Source organism: Pygocentrus nattereri, chromosome 10 (assembly GCF_015220715.1).
Source record: "Pygocentrus nattereri isolate fPygNat1 chromosome 10, fPygNat1.pri, whole genome shotgun sequence".
Taxonomy (NCBI): domain Eukaryota; kingdom Metazoa; phylum Chordata; class Actinopteri; order Characiformes; family Serrasalmidae; genus Pygocentrus; species Pygocentrus nattereri.
Genome location: NC_051220.1, coordinates 23,689,317 through 23,714,518, shown reverse-complemented (window position 1 = coordinate 23,714,518; position 25,202 = coordinate 23,689,317). Strand labels below are relative to the sequence as shown.

The 25,202-nt window shown below is 39.7% G+C and overlaps 1 protein-coding gene across 2 annotated transcripts in view; it reads left to right on the top strand.

The window, feature by feature from the left end:
- slc24a4a (solute carrier family 24 member 4a) overlaps positions 1-25,190 on the top strand; it is a 45,570-nt gene extending 20,380 nt beyond the window's left edge. The window contains exons 3-17 of one of the 2 annotated variants that reach the window (XM_017694529.2): positions 2,778-2,854; positions 3,395-3,469; positions 4,462-4,546; positions 4,639-4,742; positions 5,843-5,917; positions 6,226-6,251; positions 6,346-6,399; positions 7,967-8,112; positions 14,907-15,076; positions 17,428-17,575; positions 18,748-18,914; positions 19,264-19,378; positions 19,470-19,582; positions 19,723-19,788; positions 20,867-25,190. In XM_017694529.2, coding sequence (XP_017550018.1) covers positions 2,778-2,854; positions 3,395-3,469; positions 4,462-4,546; positions 4,639-4,742; positions 5,843-5,917; positions 6,226-6,251; positions 6,346-6,399; positions 7,967-8,112; positions 14,907-15,076; positions 17,428-17,575; positions 18,748-18,914; positions 19,264-19,378; positions 19,470-19,582; positions 19,723-19,788; positions 20,867-21,019 — 1,574 coding nt within the window. In that variant the 3' untranslated portion in view covers positions 21,020-25,190. The remainder of the gene's footprint in view (positions 1-2,777; positions 2,855-3,394; positions 3,470-4,461; positions 4,547-4,638; positions 4,743-5,842; positions 5,918-6,225; positions 6,252-6,345; positions 6,400-7,966; positions 8,113-14,906; positions 15,077-17,427; positions 17,576-18,747; positions 18,915-19,263; positions 19,379-19,469; positions 19,583-19,722; positions 19,789-20,866) is intronic. The other variant, XM_017694530.2, reaches the window with a different exon arrangement.
- The last annotated feature ends 12 nt before the right edge of the window (positions 25,191-25,202 follow it).

The following is a 25,202-nucleotide window of genomic DNA, read 5'->3' as shown; positions in this document are numbered from 1 at the left end:
TAAAATAGGCATCTGCAGTCTACTTGACAGCCCCTTTAAACTGTAGGCGTATTATTCAGTTAAGACTATTAAGTGATTTAGTAACATATTAAGTATTCAGTGAGTGCTATGGTGTAGTATGTGCAGTTACGAGAGTGAGCAGTTGAAGCGTGGGTAATTTAAGGGGTTACTTTATGCACAGTTAACATTTCTTGGCCTTTAAGTCAGTGTCTGGGTTCTGATTTGCATTCTTTTTCTCCCTCTTGCATCAACTCTTTCTTTAGGCCCTGCACTATAGCCTACAGCATTGTTCCCCAAGGATCCACTCCCACTGCACAATGAGTCTTTCTTCTCCTTACTGCTCTCTTAGGGGAGGCTGTTCATCTTTACACAGATTCAAACAGATTTGAGTTGAACTATTTCTAGCCTGTACAGTGCAGCTCATATGCAACTGAGCAGAGTGACATGACGTTTCTTTTTGTTGTTTTGTCTTTGTACTGTAGTGCATTGGGTTTAAAATGAAATAATGACAGTCAGGGTAAAGTGCAGGCTGCCGACTCCAATTTAAGAGTTTGTATGTCTGTATTTGGTGAACTATGTAGGAACGAGAGGCCTTTTTATACATATTTCTTGTGCTGTAAGGGAGGCAGTTGGCTTTTGAGTTTTTTTTTTGGTCTTAGTTCTGTTAGGTTTAGAGTTGTATATGGAGTCTAAAATAGACAGTGTTTTGGGTTTCATATTAACGGTTTTGAGATCAAGGTTTCAATCAGTGTAGTTCTTGTTAGGAACAGATTGTATACTCATCATTAATGTGGGAAAATGGAATGATCCAGCTGTTCAGACAGGATTCAGAACTGGTGTAATCTGCCAATAAGACCCCAAGAATTTCATTCACCTGACTGATGCTTTAAATTTTTTATTTCACTAAAAAGATTGAAATGAGATGAATAGAAGATTTTTTGTTGCTCAAATCACAGTATATCTCAACATGTCAATATAGAGTGGACAGTGAGAGAACATAGTGTTTAAAAACTCCAGCGGCTCAGCTGTGTCTGATCCACTCAGACAAGCGCAACAAACACTAACACACCACCCACACGTCAGTGTTACTGCAGTGCTGAGAATGATCCACCAGCCAAATAGTACCTGCTCTGTGACGGTCTATGGGGGTCCTAACCACTGAAGAACAGGGTAAAAGGGGCTAACAAAGTATGCAGAGAAACATATGGACTACAGTCAATAATAGTAGAATTACAAAGTGCACCTATATAGTAAGTGGATCTGATAAAATGGACAATGATTGTAGAAACAAGGATAATGGTCATAATGTTCTGCCTAATTGGTATATGTATATTGCAGTATATAGCATATCACAAATCTTTAAATGCCATAAGAGTATTGTATTGTGGTTCAAACGATTGAAATGTAATCAAAGTAGCAGAGTGATGTAATTTCAGAGTCAAATTGGAGAAAAAAGGCACTGCTTACGATCCAGAGTATCTCATCTTTTGAATCTTGGTCTTTTGGCTTACTTGTATATAGGATGAATTGATAGGCTGAACTTGGTCCAACCAAATGCTGTTTGAGGTGATGGAGCATCACTCTGCAGCAGCAAGGTGATTCAAAACACACTGCCAAAGCTGCAGTGGTCTGTTTTAGGGCCAAAAAGCAAAATGTCAGAGGACCTGAATCGCAGTTAGTGAGCATCAATATTTTACTAAAGACACACCTGAAATACACAGAAGCAGAAAATGGCTACATTACAGGCCAGGCAGAACATAGCAGAAAAACATACGCAGCATCTGATGATGTCTATGACTTGCAGCCTTCAGACAGTCATTGTTTTCAAAAGATTTGCAACTAAACCTGACCATTTATATGGGTGGGCTATAGGATCCTATCTAGTTCTTCTATTAGAGACATAAATACCCCTGAACAGATTTGGGAAGTGGGGGGTACAGCACTCCTAATGAAGACCCCGTTTTAAGGTGGGAGTTTTTAATTTCATTTTAGATTTTGTTTATGTTTTCATAATCTGCAGTAGTCATGCACTGTTAAGGTTAATGAGTCATTTTTGCTGGCTGCCTTGTGGGTGTATCACTAAGGTTGTGTTCAGACTTGTCAGGTTCCATTTCATTAAAACAGACCCAGGTGCAATTGCTCTGTTAGTATATTAGAACATGTGAGAACACTGACATATGATCCCTGGCACGCACCAAAGAAGCTGGTGTGGTTCCTTTGAAATACGAATGCAAAAAAAAAGTGCCATCAATTGAAAATTATAGAACAGATAGTATCAGTACTAATCAAGACTGAGGCACATTTGAAGGCATTCTAAAAGATGTATGCAGTTATTGGTGCCAAATGTTGTCATAAAATCTACCTAAGCATTCTACACCTCCATCTAGGGCAGTCATGGGCTGGAGCTTAGCCCTGTGACCGGAAGGTCGCTGGTTCGATCCCCAGAGCCAACAGCACATGACTGAGGTGTCCTTGAGCAAGACACCTAACCCCCAACTGCTCCCTGGGCACTGCGGATTGGGCTGCCCACCGCTCCGGGCAAGTGTGCTCCCTGCCCCCTAGTGTGTGTGTGCTCACTAGAGTGTATGTGGTGTTTTATTTCACGGATGGGTTAAATGCGGAGGTGAAATTTCCCCACTGTGGGACTAATAAGGGTCACTTAATCTTAATCATTCTATTTAAATCAAATGTCATGGAGTGCAGAGCCAGTATGACAAATATTATATCACTGTCCAATTACTTACAGACTGCACTGCATTTTTTTACTCTCATTTCAGCCATCCATGAGTTCCCAGCGGATATTTTCACCAACCGAGAGCGCACACGAGGAGCTGTCCTGCTACACATATTCGCGGTAGGAGAACTCAATGTGTCTGTGCTGTCAAAGTCTAGCCTGACTCCACGTTTGACCCCTTCATCCAGAATAAGTGGTGCATCTCTGACAATTTTACGATGATTATAAATAGTTTGTCAGCTCCTTGTCGTGCCGTGTGACTGGTCATCTTATTTTACTGAAAACATCATGAGTGTACAGGCCCTTCGGCTAACGCTGTCATCAACTGCAAGCTGAGTAAACAACACAAACAAGCCTTCACTGACTCTGGGTGGCCCTTAAGCAAAATATATTAATAACAGAAAATTTTGCAAAATCAAAATAGGAGCAGCAGAAAAACTGGTGTTACCAGTTCTTGTGGTTGTTATTGTTTATTGAGTCTTGTAATTACAAGACTTGGAGATGCATGGAGTTTTGTTATGTCTGTTTTTGTTTTCTTTTTCTTTGTAAACCTCTTTGAGCTGTTTTTCAATGTTTTAAAGGGGTTGTATAAATAGAATTATCATTTATCTAAATGAACTAATATCATATAATATTTATTTTCGTTTCTTTTTGCCTTAGGCTGTCTACATGTTTCTGGCTTTAGCAATTGTGTGTGATGACTACTTTGTGACTTCTCTGGAGAAAATCTGTGAGGTGAGAGAAAGCTTTCAAAGCCTAATAAGGATGGGCAACTCTGATGCCTTGTTTTCTGAACAAAATTCTGTCTGAAATTGACTCCACATCATCCAGATTTACACCCAAACTGACCAGAGCACCATAAGATTCTGTCCTAAAATGGCCAATCTGTTTAGCAACAATAATAGCCATCATTAGATCATAGACAGATTAAATTAAAACATATATATTTATATGTCATAAAGTAATCAGCTGTCCAAAATCTGAGGCCTTATAGATGTCATCAAAAGCTATGAATACAATATTCTTTTATTTGAATGTACTGACACAACATACATGTCACTACATCAAATTAAACAGGGCCATTTATGCTGTCACTTATGCTCTGTAGGGGATTTGAGCTTGAGCTGTCCTGACAATAGAGTGAAAAGACAGCTACACCATGTGAGAGCTCCAGCTAAATCTCATTTTCATGAAATGTACAGTTGGTCAATGCTGATGAAAACACACAAAATGCTCACTAAATATTACTATGCTCACTAAACATTGTTAATGTGCAGCAGCTTCTATGGATCAGCAAAAATGGTGCTGAATGTTGTTCCACATCCAAATATCTCAGGTCATTTGTATCAGACGTGCATCCCATATACTGACAGGAGAAGCAGTTGAGCCGCGGATATGCTAAAAACCAAGGCTGAAGAGTTTCATTACCCCAGAAGAGTGGCAGTTCCTTCCACATGTTTCTCTAACATTCCTTCCTTCTAAAACAATGCAATGTCCCCATCTGATCCCAATACCATAAAGAAAGCCGATAATGATATGATACAGTATTGGTGTGATCCTAATAATTACATCATATCTTTAAATAGTGCACCTGTATGTATTAAAAGCCTCCCCATCAAACAGTCCTCACCTGCCCCCTTACCTACAGATCTGCTTGCTGTGCTCTGATATCTTCTCTGCTTCTGTTAGCTGCTGGTGAGAATTTGTCTGTTTCTTTCATCCACCAGAAACTGCATCTGAGTGAAGATGTTGCTGGAGCTACATTCATGGCGGCTGGAAGCTCCGCCCCAGAACTCTTTGCCTCTGTCATTGGTGAAACACAATCACACATAGAAACACACACACATCCTCATGTGAGCTTATGTGTGCGCTGCTGTGGATGCTAATTGCTGTGTGTTCTGCAGGTGTGTTTATCACGCATGGAGATGTCGGGGTGGGCACTATCGTGGGCTCCGCTGTCTTCAATATTCTCTGCATCATCGGCGTGTGTGGAATCTTCGCTGGACAGGTACACACCTGTGCATGAGTATGCGTTCCTCTGATATTGGCATTGCAGCCTTTCGTGGGCTTTTTTTTGTCAAATTCTTGTACATAGAGTTATAGAGGTAAAAATGACAGTAAGCTTCTTACTTTTTCCTTCCTGAAAACCATGTACTACATTGGCATTGTAAGCTTCTACCTGTGGTCCAATCAGTGTGGTGAATGAGACAAAAAAAATTTATCCTTTAACCATGCTTCCAAGCATCATAAATGTTTAGAGGGAAGGAACGTGGTCAAATTGCTCCCTGCTATTCAAAACAAGGAGCGAATTAAGATTGAATTGGAGGTGATGGATATTACACACTGTACAGTATACTGTCACTAGAGCTTTAATTGGACCTGACATTTTTGTCCGTTCCTGAATACAGCCCCAGAACTTTCTGCCCAAATCTGACCCCACCTGATACACAGTATTGTGTTTTGCATCTGAAACTGCAGGCAACAAAATTTTACCTTAGTTAGCTCAATATAGGGATGACAGAGCACATTATGCTGTACAAACTGTAAGACTATGTTTGATATGAAAATTAACTGTGCTGCCATTGTACATACAGTTGTATGCAAAAGTTTGGGAGCCCCTGGACAAATTAAGTTTTGTCAGTTTTATACTTAAAAATAAGTTCACATCCTTCACATAAGTCACACTTCAGCACAATATAATGCACAATCACTGCTTATCTGCTAAAATTATGGCACATTTTGTATTTTATATTACATTTTTTTCCAGTATATTAAACTCAGCTAAATAGACATTTTGCTCTAAAATTTGCAGGAAAATGCTCTATTTGGGTTTGTTTCCTGTAGAGCATGTGATAACGTTTTTACATTACATTTGTGTATAACTGTAATAGATTTGCTGTTTTTTTTTTTCCAACTAAAATATTTGATGCTCAGTATCTGAAAACTACTAGATGCAGATGGTATCTGGTCATTTTAACTCAATGAAAAGTAAGCGCTGTGCTTTTACTCTTTGTGTAAATGTGTAATGATCACTTCAGTGCAGTGTAATAAGTAAGTACTCGGTGTTTACTGGAATGCCTTTAGAAAGCTCTTCTGCCTTTCCCAAAGGTTGTTCATCTTACCAAGTTTTCTGTGTTTCGAGACTCCTTCTACTACACGCTGTCTGTGGTAGCTCTTATTGCTGTGAGTATGTCATTAAAATAAATAGAATGTGTTGCATTTCTCTTCTGTGTTTAGCAAATTTTAAACACTACAGGCTGTAGAGTCCTCTTCTTAGAAATTCTTGATTCCATCTATAGACCTTCAGTGGTGACATTGTAGCATCAATAGCTTTTATGAATGAGCGTAATTCAGGTTAAACTGCTTTCTTGTTAAAATCGACAATTTATTATTATGAGTAAGTTAGCAACAAAAAATCAATGGTTAACATGTCAAAATGTAATTGGTCGGATTCATTCACTTTCCATTTTTTGTCTCTCCACTTCTTTCAGTTCATCTATGATGGGAGGATTGTGTGGTAAGTGCACTTCACACCATAAATGTTTTTTTTTTTTTCTAGTTTAGTTTGGTGGTAGATTTGTAACCTGTTCTTCACTCCTCTGTCTTTACAGGTGGGAGAGTCTGGTGCTGATGGTCATGTACATTGGTTACATCATTATTATGAAGTAAGTTTATGCAGAAACTACTTAAACACAAAATGCATGATGCAAAAAAGGCAAGTTGCAATTTGTATTTATGAAAAAGTTTTCGTTCAAACTAGTTCAACTATTATTTTGCCTGGTTTTATTTGTATTCAAAAAATGTATTTAATCTGAATAAAACCAGTCAGGGTGCTTTTTACATGATGAGGATGAACTGACTAAATATTTCGGTAACACTTTACTTCCCTGCATGACAACTGACAGACCCACTTAAGCATTTATAAACACTCATTCCAACAGGCATTATTTCCAATAAATTATGCATTTGCCAACTTTGTTGTCAAGTCGCCTTAACATCTTCACCGATAAGCCAAAACATTATGACTAATATGCTGTTGGTCTTTTGCATACCATCAACACATAATCCACCCACCAAGGCATGGACTCTGCAACGCCTCTGAGTGTGCACTGTGGTATCTGGCACCAAAGCATAAGCAGGAGATCCTCAGCTGATCAAACTTCCAGCACATTTCACAGATGTTCGATCACAATGAGATCCAGGGAATTTAAAGGCCAGGGCAACACCTAGAAACTCAAACCATTCTCGAAAAACATTCTGTAGTCCTTCTTTTGGGACAAACAGGATAGCCTTCATTGCCCTTGTGCATCGATGAGCCGTGGGTGCCCAGCACCCTGTCACTGGTTCGTTTGTCCCTCCCCTCTGTAGGTACTCACCAGTGCCAACCAGAAGCAGCCCACAAGCCTTGCTGTTCCAGCGGTGCTCTGTCCCAGTTAAAATGATTTGGCCCTTAAAAGTCTCTCAGGTCTTTATGCTTGCCCATTTATCTCACATCCAACTTCTCAACTATGAGAATCAAACATTCTCTTGCTGTCTTGTACATGCCAGACCTTGACATACACCACTGTGACTGGATAATCAGCATTACTCCTTTCATCTGTGAGTGGTCATAATATTTTGGCTCATCAGTGTATGTCAGTGTTTTGTGACATTTGATTGTGTTTCTGTAGTGAAATGACAGACTGTGTAGCTCAGTGTATGTCACAATGATAAAACGCTGATTGCCAAGTCCCTGGTTGAACAAAAGGCATTTTGTATGGCCTTTAGATAAAGTGAGTTTCATTTTACAATGTTTATGATTTAACATGCTATGTTATTTTGCCTAGACAGTGTCACAACACAACCTAGTGTCAGAAAAAAATTCTCATCCACTTCACATCAAAGTTGACAAAACACCCTTAATGACAAGTGACACCTTTTGGAATAAGCTTTTATACATTTTTATGTAGGTTTATGTCAGTTATCATGAAAGTTTGTGTAGGTGTTGTGTAGCCTTATGATCACTGCCCCTTACTAAAGCATCTATAACATTTTTATGTAGTATATGCGCATTTATCCGAACACAGAATAGAATATAAGAAAAAAGTGTCCTGAAAGCATTAATAAAGTCTGAAAGGTGTATGGAATACAATATTGATGTGAAAAATGAATGTACTAGGCACAACAAAGCAATCTTGATAGATTCAGAATTATATGTATCAGACTTTACTTGGAGTTTTATATTTGCCTCAGGTTTAACACCAGCATGCAGAACTACTTTGCCGGGAAGGATGATAAGGGTATTGCCAATGGTAACGCAATGATCAGCGAGCTTGAAGACGGTAATGCATGTTATGAGCAGTTTTGGGATGATCCTACATGGCCGTTACTCAGTGCAGGTAAGGGTAACTAGACAGGCTTCTCTCTGCGCCCGAAAGCTCTGCTCACCCTTTCTGCTCTCACTCTACTGAAATCAAGAAACTAGCAGTGATTACTCTTGAGACTAACACCACTCTGTCGTCTCGTTCTTACCAATTTGAGTCACTTCTGCTTAACCACACGCACTAGCTGTGTTTTTAGAAGGGATGCACGGACAGACTTTCTCGGCTGATATTTATAACCAATAATTACAATCTCATGGAAATAGTAGAATTTTTTAAAAACAAATTCACACTAGAGGTCTGAACTCCCTGTGGATTCACACTGGAATCCTGTAAATTAATGAATAGCCAAAATAAAGTAGAACGATCACTACACTAATATAATATATATGCATGCGTCTGCATATATGATAACAGTAAAACAATTAAAATAAATGAAGTCATTCTAAAGAGTTGTGAAGCAAACATGAACAACAAGCAAATTCTTGTAGCTTACAGAGATGATTACAGCTGTGAATAGACTATGTCAAATATTGCAAATCAGTTTGCCTTGACAGAACTGCAGGAGCAGGACAAATTATTATGGTTTTCGGCAGCCTGCTCCCACACAGACTTCTAGTTCACACTAACTTCTCAGCATGTTCGCTTGGCACTAGTGTGCACAGTTCGTAATTCTGAATGAAACAGCTTTATTGAAAATTGTTCATAGACAGAGCTGTCTGTGGCTGTGTTTCATGTGGTATGTCAATTGGACAGTGCAGTTTCATGCAGTTTGAGCATATACAGTGGGTTGCAAAAGTATTCAGCCCCCTTGAACTTTTCAACCTTTTGCCACATTTTAGGCTTCAAACATAAAGATATGAAATTGACATTTTTTGTGAAGAGTCAACAACAAGTGGGACACAATCGTGAAGTGGAACGAAATTTGTTGGATATTTTAAACTTTTTTTAGAAATAAAAAACTGAAAAGTGGGGCGTGCAATATTATTCAGCCCCCTTGCTTTAATACTTTGTAGCGCCACCTTTTGCTGTGATTACAGCTGCAAGTGGCTTGGGGTACGTCTCTGTCAGTCTTGCACATCGAGAGACTGAAATTTTTGCCCATTCTTCCTTGCAAAACAGCTCGAGCTCAGTGAAGTTGGATGGAGAGCGTTTGTGAACAGCAGTTTTCAGCTCTTTCCACAGATTCTCGATTGGATTCAGGTCTGGACTTTGACTTGGCCATTCTAACACCTGGATACGTTTATTTGTGAACCATTCCATTGTAGATGTTGCTTTATGTTTTGGATCATTGTCTTGTTGGAAGATAAATCTCCGTCCCAGTCTCAGGTCTTTTGCAGACTCCAACAGGTTTTCTTCCAGAATGGTCCTGTATTTGGCTCCATCCATCTTCCCATCAATATTAACCATCTTCCCTGTCCCTGCTGAAGAAAAGCAGGCCCAAACCATGATGCTGCCACCACCATGTTTGACAGTGGGGATGGTGTGTTCAGGGTGATGAGCTGTATTGCTTTTACGCCAAACATAAGTTCGATTTTGGTTTCATCTGACCAGAGCACCTTCTTCCACATGTTTGGTGTGTCTCCCAGGTGGCTTGTGGCAAACATTAAATGAGACTTTTTATGGATATCTTTGAGAAATGGCTTTTTCTTGCCACTCTTCCATAAAGCCCAGATTTGTGCAGTGTACCACTGATCGTTGTCCTATGGACAAAGTCTCCCACCTCAGCTGTAGATCTCTGCAGTTCATCCAGAGTGATCATGGGCCTCTTGGCTGCATCTATGATCAGTCTTCTCCTTGTTTGAGCTGAAAGTTTAGAGGGACGGCCGGGTCTTGGTAGATTTGCAGTGGTCTGATGCTCCTTCCATTTCAATATGATCGCTTGCACAGTGCTCCTTGAGATGTTTAAAGCTTGGGAAATCTTTTTCTATCCAAATCCGGCTTTAAACCTCTCCACAACAGTATCTCGGACCTGCCTGGTGTGTTCCTTGGTCTTCATGATGCTCTCTGCGCTTTAAACAGAACTCTGAGACTATCACAGAGCAGGTGCATTTATACGGAGACTTGATTACACACAGGTGGATTCTATTTATCATCATCAGTCATTTAGGTCAACATTGGATCATTCAGAGATCCTCACTGAACTTCTGGAGTGAGTTTGCTGCACTGAAAGTAAAGGGGCCGAATAATATTGCACGCCCCACTTTTCAGTTTTTTATTTCTAAAAAAAGTTTAAAATATCCAATAAATTTCGTTCCACTTCACAATTGTGTCCCACTTGTTGTTGATTCTTCACAAAAAATTACAATTTCATATCTTTATGTTTGAAGCCTGAAATGTGGCAAAAGGTTGAAAAGTTCAAGGGGGCTGAATACTTTTGCAACCCACTGTAAATTGAAAGCGCTGGCTGTACACAATGGTCTATTCAAACATACATTATGAGTCACCAAAGAACAAGACTGCACAGTATACACCTGGCTTTAGAGCACATGTCAGGATCCAGTCCTCACGGGCTACAACAGACTTCACCTGATGCAGCTCATCGGCTAATTAGCAAGACCTTCATGAACTGAATTGAAAGCATTAGATGAGTCGAAATGCTAATCTCCACAGCACTTTGGCCCAGAAGGTCCCCAGTTTGACATGCCTGCTTTAGAATCGACTTCTGCTCAACCTGCCAAACAAAAGACACCAACAAGACTTAACAAGACTTGCACTACAATGACTGTTGTTGAAAGAGTCATTGTTTCAAATGTAGGTAGTAATAACAGTGACAGTCTAGGTAAATAATTTAGAATGTCGGTTTTTTACTCAATTTCCCATTAGTGGAAACTCTATCAGATAACTCCACCAGGCGATTACTCCTCTTACGCTCCCAGTTGTGGATAGCTATGGCATCACTGCAGTTCAAACTAAGTCTTGTGGTGGGGGTGAATGCCTAATCTGTTGCAAAACTCTCAAGCTCCTGAAAGAGAAGGCAAAGCACCACTAACTACAGTCAATTTGTGTGAACTAAAACAGGGTGCTAGAATACTGTAACTATTGACTGATTTCATTATCAGACTGATAGAGAAACTTTTCTACATATCAGCCGCAGATAGATCATGCAGCCCGGGATTGTAGACACTGATGGTGTGTAATGTGGCTCTAGTGAATGAGCCGTTGCTTGTCTGCCAGATAGTTCTGTGTTTCAGATTGTGTGCTGTAGTGCAGCTCTAACCTGCGTGCTCCTTAAGCAGCCCTGCCACTCCTGCGCTGAAGCCTGTCTGTTTAGCCTTACTAAACCCACCCTGGATCCTGCCTTCCACTGCAGAGCTCTGTGTGCGTGTGTTTCTGTGCTGCGTGATTAATCCTCCTACATGCTTTTAAAACATTTATGTAATGTTACAGTGGGCTGAATTGTTTGTGGAGGTGTGTTTGCTACAGTGTGGATGTGCTGTAGTGTGAGTGTGGATATGGAAGAGGAGGCAAGATGCATATTTTATACACTGTGCATACATGTATGTGCAGTGAGTGTTTGTGCGCAAGGGTTGTGTTGTGTATACGTGCGCAATGCATTGGCACCAAGCACATGTCTGTGAAAATATGTATTGGTAAAAATGCTAAATATTAAAGGATTACTCCCAGTTAGGCCTGTATGATAGGGTGATGTAATCAGATCATCTGCAGCGATTGACGAGTAACCTGATGACAGTGCTTCAAAAAGGTGGTAATTGCTGTTTTGGGAAGGAGAACTGACTGTCTCTTCTGGGAGTTTCTCCACATTTTTTAAACAACTTAAGTGTCTCGATAGTTCAAATGAGTTGTCAGTATAAGTCATTATAATTAATAATTACCACACAATTTTAACACATGTCTTGTAATTAGAAAGGAGCACAGAAGTCAATGTGCAATATTACTAATTATCAACTAAGTGTAAGGAAATGCATTGAAATTATTGTCTGTGGTGATTGAAAATGCAGTACAGATGTGGTTGATTTAAGATTAGACAGAAAAAAATAGTGAGCTGAATTCCTTTAAATAACCTACACTGGCCTCCATTGTCCATTAATTAATGGTTTGAGGTATATAATCTAAGTATTAAAGTGATGGTTTAGCCAAAAGGCTATCAGTCAGCCACATATGTGGTGTCCAAAGATTTCTTAATTTTTTCATTGTGTGCTAGATTTGTACTCCAGTGTACAGCACAAAATGCTGTTATCTACACCAACCGGCCATTTCATTAAGTAGACCTCCTTGTTTCCACACTCATTTATTCAGTTTCACTTACCGTTGTAACATGGAACGCAGAGGCAGACACACGTGCTGAGATGAGCGACTTTTATCATGAGCAAATCCAGGGTCATGGTCAAAACAGTCCAGGGTCATAGAGCCAACACAGATAGAACGATATACAGACATGATGACAAACAATACACAGGTTCAAACAAACAGCACAATCAAACACCAACAACAGAGACAAAGATCAGCGAACACAAGGGGCAAACTCAGGGCTTTAATACACAGGGATAACTAGGGACAGGTGAAAACAATCATTGGCGGAGTCATGAAACGAGGGGCGGGCGGGACTACGGATACCAAAACAAAGAAGCACATGGAAGATCAAAACAAAGGAGCATGTGGAGTAGTGGGAGGAGCCAGCTGTGACAACCCTATAGGTGCACTTTGTAGTTCGCCATTACAGACTGTAGTCCATCTGTTTCTCTGCATTCTTTCTTATCACCTTTTAACCCCATTCTTCAGTGGTCAGGACCCCCATGGAACCACCACAGAGCAAGTGTTATTTTGGTGGGGGATCATTTTCAGCACTGCAGTGACATTCATGTGGTGGTGGCGTGTTAGGTGTGAGTAGATCAGACATAGCAGTGTTGCTGGGGTTTTTAAACACTTCAGTGTTGCTACTGGAGTTTTCAGAAGAGTCTACCAACCAAAAATATCCAGCCAACAGCATCCTATGAGTGCTGATGAAGGACTGGAGGATGACAAACTCAAACTGTAGCAACGGAAGAGCTGTATTCTTTGTCTTCATATCTACAAGATGGACCAACAAGGTAGGAGTGTCTAATATAGTGGACAGTGAGTGGACACAGTATTTAAAAACAGCAGCACTGCTGTGTCTGATCCACGCGTACCAGCACAACACATTAACACACCACCATTACATCAATTACACTGCAGTGCTGATAATGATGCATCACCCAAATAATACCTAATCTCTGGTGATCCTGTGGAGGTCCAGATCATTGACAAATAGGCTGAAAGGGGGCTAACAAAGTATGCGGAGAAACAGATGGACTACAGTCTTTAAAAGTGCACCTATATAGTAAGTGGAGCTGATAAAATGGACAAAGAGTGTAGATACAAGGAGGTGCACCAGTCGGTGTGTAATAGTGGACAAACGTACATAAAAAAAATCAGGTGTCAAGATAGCTGCTGCTACTGATTTTAGCTATATAATGTACCGTTGTCCATTTTTTTGAATAACAGCATGTCATAAAGTGTCAGAACTGGAGTTGGGTCAGAATCTTTGAATATCCAAATAGTCACGAAAGTATAATAAAAATATTTTTATTTTATTATTTAAAAATAGTAAATACAACTTTTTAAAATGCAATTTAGCTTCTTTGTTATGTTTTACCCTCTCATAATGACAAACCATGAAATGTCCGAACTCCAGTAGAGGGTAGTGTTGAGCCTACATCTTATATTGTATATTTCTCATCTGGGCCGGGCTTTCCCAAAATCATCTTCACATACAGCATGAAGTGTCGCAGAAAATAACAGATAGAGAAGAAGCTCAAATTAGTTGTACACTTTTCATAAGCTAATCTAATTGAGAGAATTCAACACCTCTACACAGTTTTAAGCAGGTTTGTGATCGTCATAGGCGTGCAGTTTACTTTTTTTCTACGTTAGTATTACTTATTAGCTCATAGCTCCAGCGCAAGACTAAAGAAGAAAACTTCATAATCCACACCTTTCTTGGCTAAATGAATACATTTGGTATGATTCCTGGACAAAGTACTGCATTAATTCAGATTTTTTGTGTGAAAGTGTTTTAAGTAATGATCTATAAGATCTATAAGAGTGCGTTGAGGATGCGACATTGAGACTTCAGTCTCCTCCAAAGAATGAATGTGTGTGTGTGTGTGTGTGTGTGTGTGTGTGTGTGTGTGTGTGTGTGTGTGTGTGTTTAATTGTGTGTTCTTCTTTTGTTTTTAATGAATTATTTTAAATACTCACACTGATTTCACATATGAAAGCACTTGTGCAGGCCCAGTTACATCACCATATCGAAGCTCAGTTCACTGGATCTGTCAAGTCAGTTGAGGGCATGTTGGCCCATTGGGCATTTCATACCACCCATTTTCTACATAATTATATATAACTGTTCAGTTTCTTCTTAGAATGCTCACCTTTTATAATTGTCTAAGTATTATGGAGAGAGAAGTTAGCAGAGACAAGAAGTGAGCATATGACCAAAGACCAGGTTCCCTGAAGCATCTTGGTGTTAAGATCATCTTAACTTCTTAAGATCACTTGTAGAGAGAGTGTTCAGAGGGAGCTCACTCTACCATTTAAGAATCATCTTTGTGCTGCGATGCTTTTGGGAAACCCAGCCTAGGTTACATGAGATTATCACATTCATATAAAAAAGGATCTTAGGACCTTCTGAACAGTGGAAATTAGAGGCAATTTTTTTTTCCATTTTTGATTAATGACAGCAACTTTGTGCTTTGCTTTCAAATGTGAAACCACAGAGTGGGAAATACTTGTATGCGTGGGCTGACTGTGCTCTTGTATATTTATAGTAAAGCCAAGTAAGATGTACACTCGTGGGTCAGTAGTAATGGTGGATGAAATGATGAACTCCAGTCCTCCAAACTATCGGTTCCCTGAGGCTGGCCTGAGGGTAATGATCACCAACCACTTTGGCCCTAAGACACGCCTGCGCATGGCCAGCCGACTCATCATCCATGAGGTGAGCGCCGCCGTTGAGCTCCCCCTGAAAATCATTCTGCGTGCTTTGGCACCCTTGAAAATGTTGATTCACAATTTCATACAAATTATATAAATTGAATTTGTTTACCAGTTCATAAAGCTTTTCCACCTCCAATGGCATATGCAGACACATGCATAATTATTTTGTGTATACGTAGGTAAACACATTTAATTGATAGCGCACAGTAGACTGCTGATACAGGATCAGTCCTTTTAGAGCACTTTTGCAAGATTGTTGCAGGAGATTATTTTTGGTAAACCATTTAAACATCAATCACTTCTTATTCCTTCTGAAAGAAAGGTCAGAACTAAACAGCAGAAGTGCCCATTTCTCTCAGTTCCTTCATAGTTACAGCACTGATTCAGTTCAGTTTTAGGAATGTTTGCAAGGAACTCTGCGATGATTGGTCACAGGCCCATTCAATCAAATGGAGAGAGAATATATATATTATGATGCATTAATATAATGAAATTTGCTGTTTTCTATGAGTGCTGTCACTGTATCATGGCCAATCCAATCATTACGCTCTCTGCCAAGCCCTGCCTTATTTTCTCAGCCTTTCAATCACTGCTTAGCAACCGTTGCTATCAGATATGGCTCAAAGCTCAAAGGAGCAGTGTTTGAATTTGCAGCTCCAGCTGTGGTCAAAAGATGTACCTGAAGAAAGTGGTGTTTGAAAGTGACATCCCATCCGCAGTAGAGGGGAGAATTATGTTGTCTATCCATCCACAGCCAAAAGCTTTTCACAACATAGTTGTTATCAACAGTCTGCAATTTTGGTACTTACAGGGCTGTTTAACTAACTACGAAAGCTAAAATGTCAAAGCAAACGTCTACTTAAGTGCATTGAATCATCAAAGCGAAGACATACACATTTTTTGCAGATCTGCCATAGTAGTATACCTTAACCGAGGATGGCTGTGTTAAGGTATTTAAGTTTGCCTTGTTTTCCATGTTACATTGCAGGACATTTGGAAATTATAAGTATGTGCACATTTTTTTCCCTGCCTCCCAGTCCTGGAGCTAGACTGTGGGTCAGTATGAGTCACATTTTTAGTAAGAATAATGAAACATCTTGTTGGGGGAGTCTGAGAGAAAATAGCATTGAAAAAGAAGTACTTTGAGACAGAGAACAACACTGTGATGGTGTATTAATAAAAACACATGTGGGGTGGTGTCATGCAGCAGAAAGATTAATTGCAGTGGGAAAATAATTGATGATACATTGATACAAAATTAAATTAGAATTAGTCAAAACCTTTGTTACCAGCACATTCAGCACTTTATTGTTAAGGATTTGCCAGGCTTTCCCAGCAAGTGTCCTAAGCATAAGCATCAAGGGATTTAATTCCTTACTTTAATTATCCCACACTGCCTTTCAAAGAGTGGAATGTAAAGTTGATGCAGAGGTGACGGCATAAGTCTGAAAGTAGAGAACAAAAAAGATTTTCCGTCCATCAGAGGTTGGGATTTGCAAATCAAGACCTGTTCGACTTCCTTGGTCCACTATTTTAAGCCCTTTCACATTTTTTCTGACTTCTTTCATGGAAAGTTTACTACAAAAGAAAGCCCAGCATTTGCCACCTTTGTGTCAGTGGCTTTGTTGTTTTCAGTGTTAGGTTAAATGATTAGGCCACAGCAGGTAATATAGCTGCACAAATTCTCTTCTGATATATTTTTTTGCTAAAGAAATAAGTGTGCAACTGCGTACATATGAATACTGTAAAAAGTATGAGCTACCCAAAAAGCAAATATGCATAAATTATATATCAACCTTAGTAACCATTCTGTACTAAACAATGATGTAAAAACAAGCACTACTCTAAAATAAATATGGAAAAAAGTAAATTAAGTGTGGAAGATGATTAAATGCTGTTAACATAAGAAAAGGAAAAATGTTTAAACTTAATATATGTATAAAGAAAACGGTCTAGAGACAAGATATTCCACATTTCCATTGGCCTCTTTGTCATGAAATATTTCATCAAAGTGCAGCTGGCATTTTCTAAATGCATGAACAGTACAAACCAAAAGTCATTTTTTTCAAGTGACAGACTGCAAGACCTAAACACTCCGTATCTCAAAATTAGAGGCAACAGAAAAATACTGATTGTAGAAAAATAAATATGTGCTCTTTTGTAGAGTATTTATTCTATAATGATGTTAAGTTGATCAGTAAGATTTAGGTTTGGTTTTTTAAGCTGACTTTTACTATCTAAGAATGACTGTTGACAGTAGTAACATGAGTTAGAATAGCTTGTGAATTTTGAATCAGTTCATCAGAAAATCAGAATTTTCCATCAGTTTGCTATGCCTGTTTGTGCGTGCAGCAACAGCGGCTGATGCAGGCGTCCAACGGGGTGGACAGCACGCTGGTGGTTGATGGGAAAGCGGACACCCTGGAGAACGGTAACATGCCAGAGGACAAGCTGACAGAGGACGAGGAGAATGAGCTGTCATCTCCCTTCGTTATTCCCGGTGAGCATGTCTCACAAACACATGCACACACGTCTTAGTGTTGCCATGTCTCAAAGTCCTCAGAATTCACACCTGGATTATCTGTTGTCACACCACTGATCATCGATAGTAATTAGCTTTTGAATCTTTTGATGTTGTACTACTTTATGTAATTGACTGCAAAGTTCACAGTTAGCACAAGCATTGCTAAGCAGCAGTGTGAAAAAATCCCTGAAGAAAAAGACCCCAGTATGTAATGTTTCAAGATTATCGGCTTAACATTCATTTGTTAGGAGGTACCTTCTGGATGTTTTGCAAATGTTTGCTTATGAGCTGAACATTCATCAAAGCTACTGTGCTGCTTACACAGCAGTGTACTGTTATATGCAAAAATCAGAGACTGCCCTTCATTTCCAGTCAAAACAGCCAATAAGTACAAGTCAGTGTAAGGAAAAAAGGAGTATATATTTAACTAAAAATAAAATCACATTTTTCACTATTAAGTGTGTCCACCCCTTTGGTTTTAGTAAAGTTTCCATTCTTTTAGAAAAGTTCACTCTTGGTGGTGGTGACCTCGTGGTTCTCGTGGCCTGTTAGGTCTTGCATGGTTGTCGGGAGTCCCATTAATGATTTTTTTGAACTCCAGTTTTTTGAATGTCTGTTTTTTTTCACTCATTTTACTTTGCCTTTTCCCTTCCTTATGCAACTGGATTATCGTATATCTGATCTCCTCAGAAATATCTCCTGCAAAATGAGTAACCTGTGCTAAATGGTTGTTTTGATGGGAAATTAAACAAATGATGGGTGGTCTCTGACTTTTTCAAAGTACTGTATACATGTTTACATCCTTATAAATGATAGCACTTTCAGTGTAGGTGACGTAGCTTGAACTCTTTGGTGTTTGGTTATTTTTTTGTTACTTGAGACCAAAATAGAATTTAAACATCTTAACACATACCTCACCTGATTATTGGGGTTACTGTTGAATCCATGGCAGGGCAGGGCAGGGCTATCCATTGTTGTCACTGTGTGTACTGTAACTAGCTGAGATAGCATTAGCATTACACTCAATTCATACACAAAGTAACTGGTTACCTGCTTTTTATCTCAGTACACAAAATGGCCACAACTGTGAAACTTATACCATGAATGCACAGTAAATGAGGGGATTTAGTGTCATATCATACTTGCAGGGGGCGCTATGAACAGACTGAAGTTCATCATCTCGTGGCCTATCCTGGCACTGCTGTACTTCACCATTCCAAACTGTGGCAAACCACGTTGGGAGAAGTTCTTCATGCTTTCCTTCTTCCTCTCCACTCTGTGGATAGCCGTGTTCTCCTACTTCATGGTGTGGATGGTGAGTTCCTGGACCCCTTCTATCACTTTGACTTTTTAACTTCACCTGCCTGATTGCTTGATCAGGGCTGTTTTTGAACATTTGGGGCACCTAAGCAACATCCTACCTGGTGGTCCCTACCTACCCCAGTCAAATTCTTTCTCATGCAATTGATTAAATTTTATAAGAATAGATAAAAGTGAATATATTATAAAAGTAAATTTCCCCTAAATTTCCCCTGAGCAACTGCTTACGCCACATAACAGCAAGAAACAGCTGTGTGCACCTTTTAAGACTGTACTGTGTTGATTAATGTCATTGATGGTCTTGACTTCTTTAATTAGCAGCTTGTATTTGTCATTATGCACAGGTGACAATTATCGGATACACACTGGGAATACCTGATGTTATAATGGGAATCACTTTTCTAGCAGCTGGCACCAGTGTTCCCGACTGTATAGCTAGTCTCATTGTAGCTCGACAAGGTAAAAAGGCACCTTGTGCTTTCTTCTTCCTCTCTGATGTTTTCTACATTCTGAGCCGATTTCCACTGTGTGAATGTGTGTGTATACACAGGCCTGGGGGACATGGCTGTCTCCAACACGATTGGCAGCAATGTCTTTGATATCCTGGTTGGGCTTGGCATTCCCTGGGGCATCCAAACGATGGCTGTCAACTATGGCTCTGTGGTATCTGTCGTTCTCTGTCCCTGTCAACCATACACACACCTACGCACATTCTCTGAGGAGAACTGGGTGAAGGCACTGTGCTTCTGACAGCACAGATGCAAAAGAAAGTGATGGTAAAACTGTTTTCCCTCTTCTCTCAGGTGAAAATCAACAGTAGAGGACTGTTGTATTCCGTAGTGCTACTTCTGGGCTCAGTGGCTTTAACAGTAAGTTACAGTATTCTGAGTAACATGAACTACAAACAGGGGTTACACTAAAATGTGGAACATGTTGGAAATATTTCTGTGATCACTGAAATTTAATCCACTACTGCAACTAACTGGGTAACAAAGCTTGACTTAGTTAGCAAGTCTCTAAACTACACATTAGCCTACACCATGCATATACCAAGGCCCAATCCCATTCCTTATTTTTATCCCTACCCCTTGTTTTCGAGTGTCAAATTTGGAACAGTTACAAGGGGTAGTGGTTAAAATCTTGCCCTACGAAATGGGACAACCCACAAATAAAGAATAACATTAATTCATTAAAAAGCTAATAGCAGTGCTCTGTAGGCAACCCTACCATTCTGCAGTTATAGCAAAGGAGTTGGAAAGTACACCAACCTTTCTGCTTGGCCTTAGATAAATTCAAGGCATCATATGCCTTCAAAGAGGGGGGCATACAACAGTTATTTATTTTTGCCCACCTCTAATTCTTCTGTAATGTAAAGCTAAAGTCAGCTATTCGCTAGCTTCTTGCTCAAGTTCTCCTGTTCTACCTTAAATGGTGCAGCAGTTCTGACACCTGAGGTGGAATGGGAAATTAGTTTGCTATCGAGACATCAGAATACCACTAGCCACCTTTTATGCTTTTTATGAAGAAAAAGACCATAACACATTGTAACTACATTAAACTAAAATAATGTTTATCATAATTCTTTAATGGAGAAAATGTTTAAACTTGTGAGTTTTTTTGGTCGCTTGAGCAGCCATCCTGGTAGGAGCAAGGGATGAAATGGGTTTGGGCCCAAGTGAACTACCTGATTGGTAAATAAATAAGTAAATCAAAGTTAGGTCTGAATTATTTTGATTAGTATACTGGTGGTTGTTTTACTATTTACGATTCCGAATTTTTGTCCTTTTTTTAAGCCAGAAATGTGTAGCCTGAACTACAATAAATTTCATCAGCAAAAGCCTTTAGGTAGAACAGCAATTAGGCAGAACAATAATACTTAATCCCTGACTACAATATTAGAATGTGACACTATCTTAACCTATTTTTACACCCTTTGCCCTGGTACAGGTCCTGGGGATCCATGTCAACAGGTGGAAGTTGGACTTCAAGCTGGGTGTGTATGTGCTCATGCTGTATGGTGTCTTCCTCTGCTTCTCCATCCTGATCGAGTACAATGTCTTCACCTTTGTCAACCTGCCCATGTGTCAGGAGGGCCTGTAGGCCCAAAATCTTCCAACTCATAACCGAACTGAATTCCAGACCAGACCTACCTACAGAAGACCTGAAAACCCTTCAGATGCACACCACCATTTTATTCCAGTGACTTTTATTACAGAAGACCACTGTTTCCCACAGCATGGAGGAGGTTGTTCACCATACTCTCTCCAGCACTCCCAGGGCATTAGAGAGACCTCCCAGGGCATTAGAGAGATCTTTGGCAGCTCTCCATTTGACTGGGCAACCCTCCACAACTGAATCCAGGACAATCATGATCACACGATCTCACTCACAACAGCATGGCATGTCTTCTTTTACCCTACGAACATGAGGGGGTTCTCAACTGTGACCGCACAAATACCTTCACGCATATATGAGAAGAGGAATGCTGCCCACTGAAACAACATGAATGCATACTTACATTCTCTCATGTTTTGTCTTCCCTTGAGAATGAATAGAAAAATGAAAATGAACATGTTGCACTTTACATAATAGGGTGAAACCTAGAGATTGCACAGTGATTGCAGTGAGGAAAGATTATCTTATCCTGGTCTGGTGCAATAAGGAGCAATAAAGACAGAAGCAGCGTTTGATGACAATGAAAAGGATTCATTGTTTTCATGAGAGCTAGTCTTTGCTCTGATAAGTGAATTCAGGCGTTCTGAAGACCTTTGTGAAAGTAACAGTGCATTACAGTACAGCCTACGGCAAAGAGATTCTATTTGCAGTGCCACAGTAGATCCTGTGGTGGAGGAAGATAGTTTGTGGATCCCATGTGCTCTTGACTTACGGACCCAAGGGTCACTAAGCTTTGGACCGGTCCAGATGACTAAAATGGGGTCAAAGCGAAGCTCTCAAGTCTGCCATTTTGTTTCAATCCAATTCTATTAACATAAAATTCTCCATAATCAGTCATTTAATCTTACTGTGATTACACAAAGTGTTCTGAGTGGACAGACTTCAGGAGAGCTCTTCACTGCCCCTTTCTGGTGTGGATTATGTGGCTACAACTGTGACTGACTTTAAAAAATCAACTCGTGACTGCAAACAGGGATCCTGATTTTTGCAAAAGTTAACACGCTTGTTGTTTATATGTAAATACAACGTCAGAGGTCCTCACGTTTCGACCAGTGCTTCCTTCAAAGTGTGGGGGACGGGAGTGGACACTTTTTTTTTTTTTTTGCTTATTTTGGAGATCCACTCCTGCTCCCTAGTCTGGGTATGCATTTGTTTGTCTGTGATGCATGATTTTGACACACAAAAAGCCATTTTAACTAGCAGGGCAGAAGATCACTGTCAACCTACCGATACAAATGGCAGCTACCACTTCACTCTCCGCCAAAAAAAAAACAACCCCCACAGTGCTCAGGAGTTCCTAACCCGAGCAGAGGGCCGAGCTGTTTGTGTCTGTGTGAAACGTCAAAGTTGTGGAAATGTCAGGTGTTGTCGTTCAGAGCTAATGCTAAGTGGTGCCGTCACTGTTGTCTATATGGAAAGACAAGGTCTTTTTTGCCGTATTTTGATGTGCGCAGTATATAACGACATATGCAATCTCGATCGGAGAAGGGCTGGCCGTGTTTAAATCGAGGGGGCTCTGGTTTGTGAACGCTGCTGAAATTGCCCGTTGAATAATGTTCCAAGCGCATGCAAATAGTCAGCCATCTGTTCCCTCACCTACATAATTAGTGCGAGGAATGGCGACTTCAGTTTTATGGCTGTGTAGAACAGTGGTGGTGTCACGTGATGCATTATGTTTTTGTCTCTGTTCTGTGGTAGTTGGTGTGTGGGTTACTATCTCTGAATGAAAGGTTTCACAAGTCTGAAGGCCAAATGAATGTCACTTGGAGGCTTGGATTCATGTCTGTTTGCTGTTACCACGTTGCTTGGATCAAAGAAGACAGGAAAACAGATTTTTATTATTCATTGAATTTTTAGAATGAAAACACAAATGCGTACAAAACCAATATTTTTGACACATGCTTTCCGATTATGATAGTGATTTTCTTTTTTTGTTAGTGAGGCAAGACTGTTCATGTGGTAGTAACAGTGAACAGGCTCCTATTCAGATCTAACAATACAGATGAATCATACCAAATCACTGTAGATAGGCTATTTGTGTTACCCTGCTTTACTGGAGTCGATCAGTCCTGTGTCATGCCTGTTATTGTAACAGTTATTATTCTTATATTTCAATTCAGAGGTGAGTATTTTTGACTCACAGTGTTTTATAACCGTACCGCCTCCTGAGTGACCGGGTTATTGTTTTATTCCTTTCAAGGAAAAGGGCCACTTTAGGGGGCGGCATCTTTGTTGCCAGTGGTATAGCACTCTGACATGACAGAAGTCTTGTATGCACAGAAAACCCACTATATACCTCTTCAGAAGAGACACTAAGTTAAAGGAAGATGCTTTAAACTTGACTGCACTCTATGTCCATGCATGAAAACGCACATATACAGAAAAACTCCCCACATGCACAATACACACACACACACACACACACACACACACACACACACACACACACATACACACAGTGAGGGGATACAAGTATTCAGACACTTGTTTTTGATCTTTAATAAACTTCCAGTGCATGTCCTCTTCAGACTTTACCCTTTTTCTTAAATTTGCTCTTGAGAAAGGTTCTTAAAACTGTCTACATCAGATTCATTACGTGTTCTTGACCTGCAAATTTGTTTGCACCTTCATTCTCTTAAGTCTGTGTAGATTCTGTTCTTAACTAAGAACAAATTCTAAATACCAAAACATTTATGAATGTCAGAATCTGTGAAAACTACTACTAAGTGGATTTAAGAAGAAATATCTTCTCGCAAATGGTTGGTGAATGAGGCCCAATGTCTGTCAACTTTGTACTTGAAAAATTTAACTGGGAAATGTATTCGGACACCACAAATGAATTAATTGCAAATCTCTTTTTGGCAATTACAGCTTTGAGACGTCTGCAGTACAAAATAATAACCTTTTTCAAAGCATAGTGGTTTAGTTGTTTTGCAAACTTTCCCACAGTTATGAGGGTCCCGCTGATGGACCTGCAATTTCAAAATCCTCTGTACATTTTTATGGGATGTTAGGAAATTGGCTTGGCTATGATGCACCTACACATTCTTAGACGCAGGCTTGAGTTATTTTAGCTGTATGTTTGGGGTCGTTGTTTGGTTAAAACGTTTATCTTCTCTCCAGATTCAGTTTCTAGGCCGATGAGGTGAAATTCTGAAATGGCCACTCTGTTCATGTTTCTGCAAAACATGACACATTCTTTCACAAAACACAACCATTCTTTCACCAAACATGATGAGCTATTGCCATGTTTTTGTTGTATCTGCTCAGAGTACCTTGTTGGAAACATCTGATTTGTCTACATGCAATTTTAGCTGCACATCTCTGCTACTTCTAGCAGAGGAGCTTTGCCTGGGGTGTAGGAGATGGGCGACTGCTGGTCTGAGCACGTTGAGAATTCTGTGCTGCGGGATGATCACCCCGGTTGTACGGATGGGGATGTTTAAGGTCTTTGCTGTGGGGCGTTTTTCTCAAATGTTGCTTTATAAATGTTGAATTTTAGGAAGCCCCTTCATCCTCACCATGATTTTCAACTTCTTATATGAAATTTCGCAACCAATGACAACGTCTTTTATAACACAAGATCCATTTTGAACTTTTTTGCAGAAATATCTGTGATTTATATCTGTAAAGTAACCCTTCCATACATATAAACCATAAAAATGGTGTCTGAATGCCGGTTCCCCTTTAAACATAACTTTGTTATGCTTATGGACATTTTTCTTCATGTTTATGAGTATGAAGTAGTGTCTGAATACTTGTATCCACACATGCTCACTTTGTTTCATGGTTAAGTACACACACACACACACACACACACACACACACACCTGCTTTCAGAGTGACTGTGACCTGCTGCACTGTGAGAGGAACGGTATATGGGATCCTTCCAAGCCGCTGTTAAAGGATAGAGATATAAAGAACTTCAATTTATGACATTGGTGTTTAACTTGAATGTATTGTCTTGCTATCAATGGATGTATCCAACCAATGCATTTTACTGTAAAGCAATAATCTAAGAAAAAAATATGTACATTGATATTTGAAACATAAGGAAATTGTATGGAGAACACAAATTAAATTCTACCGTTTATAAGCGTTTTATGGT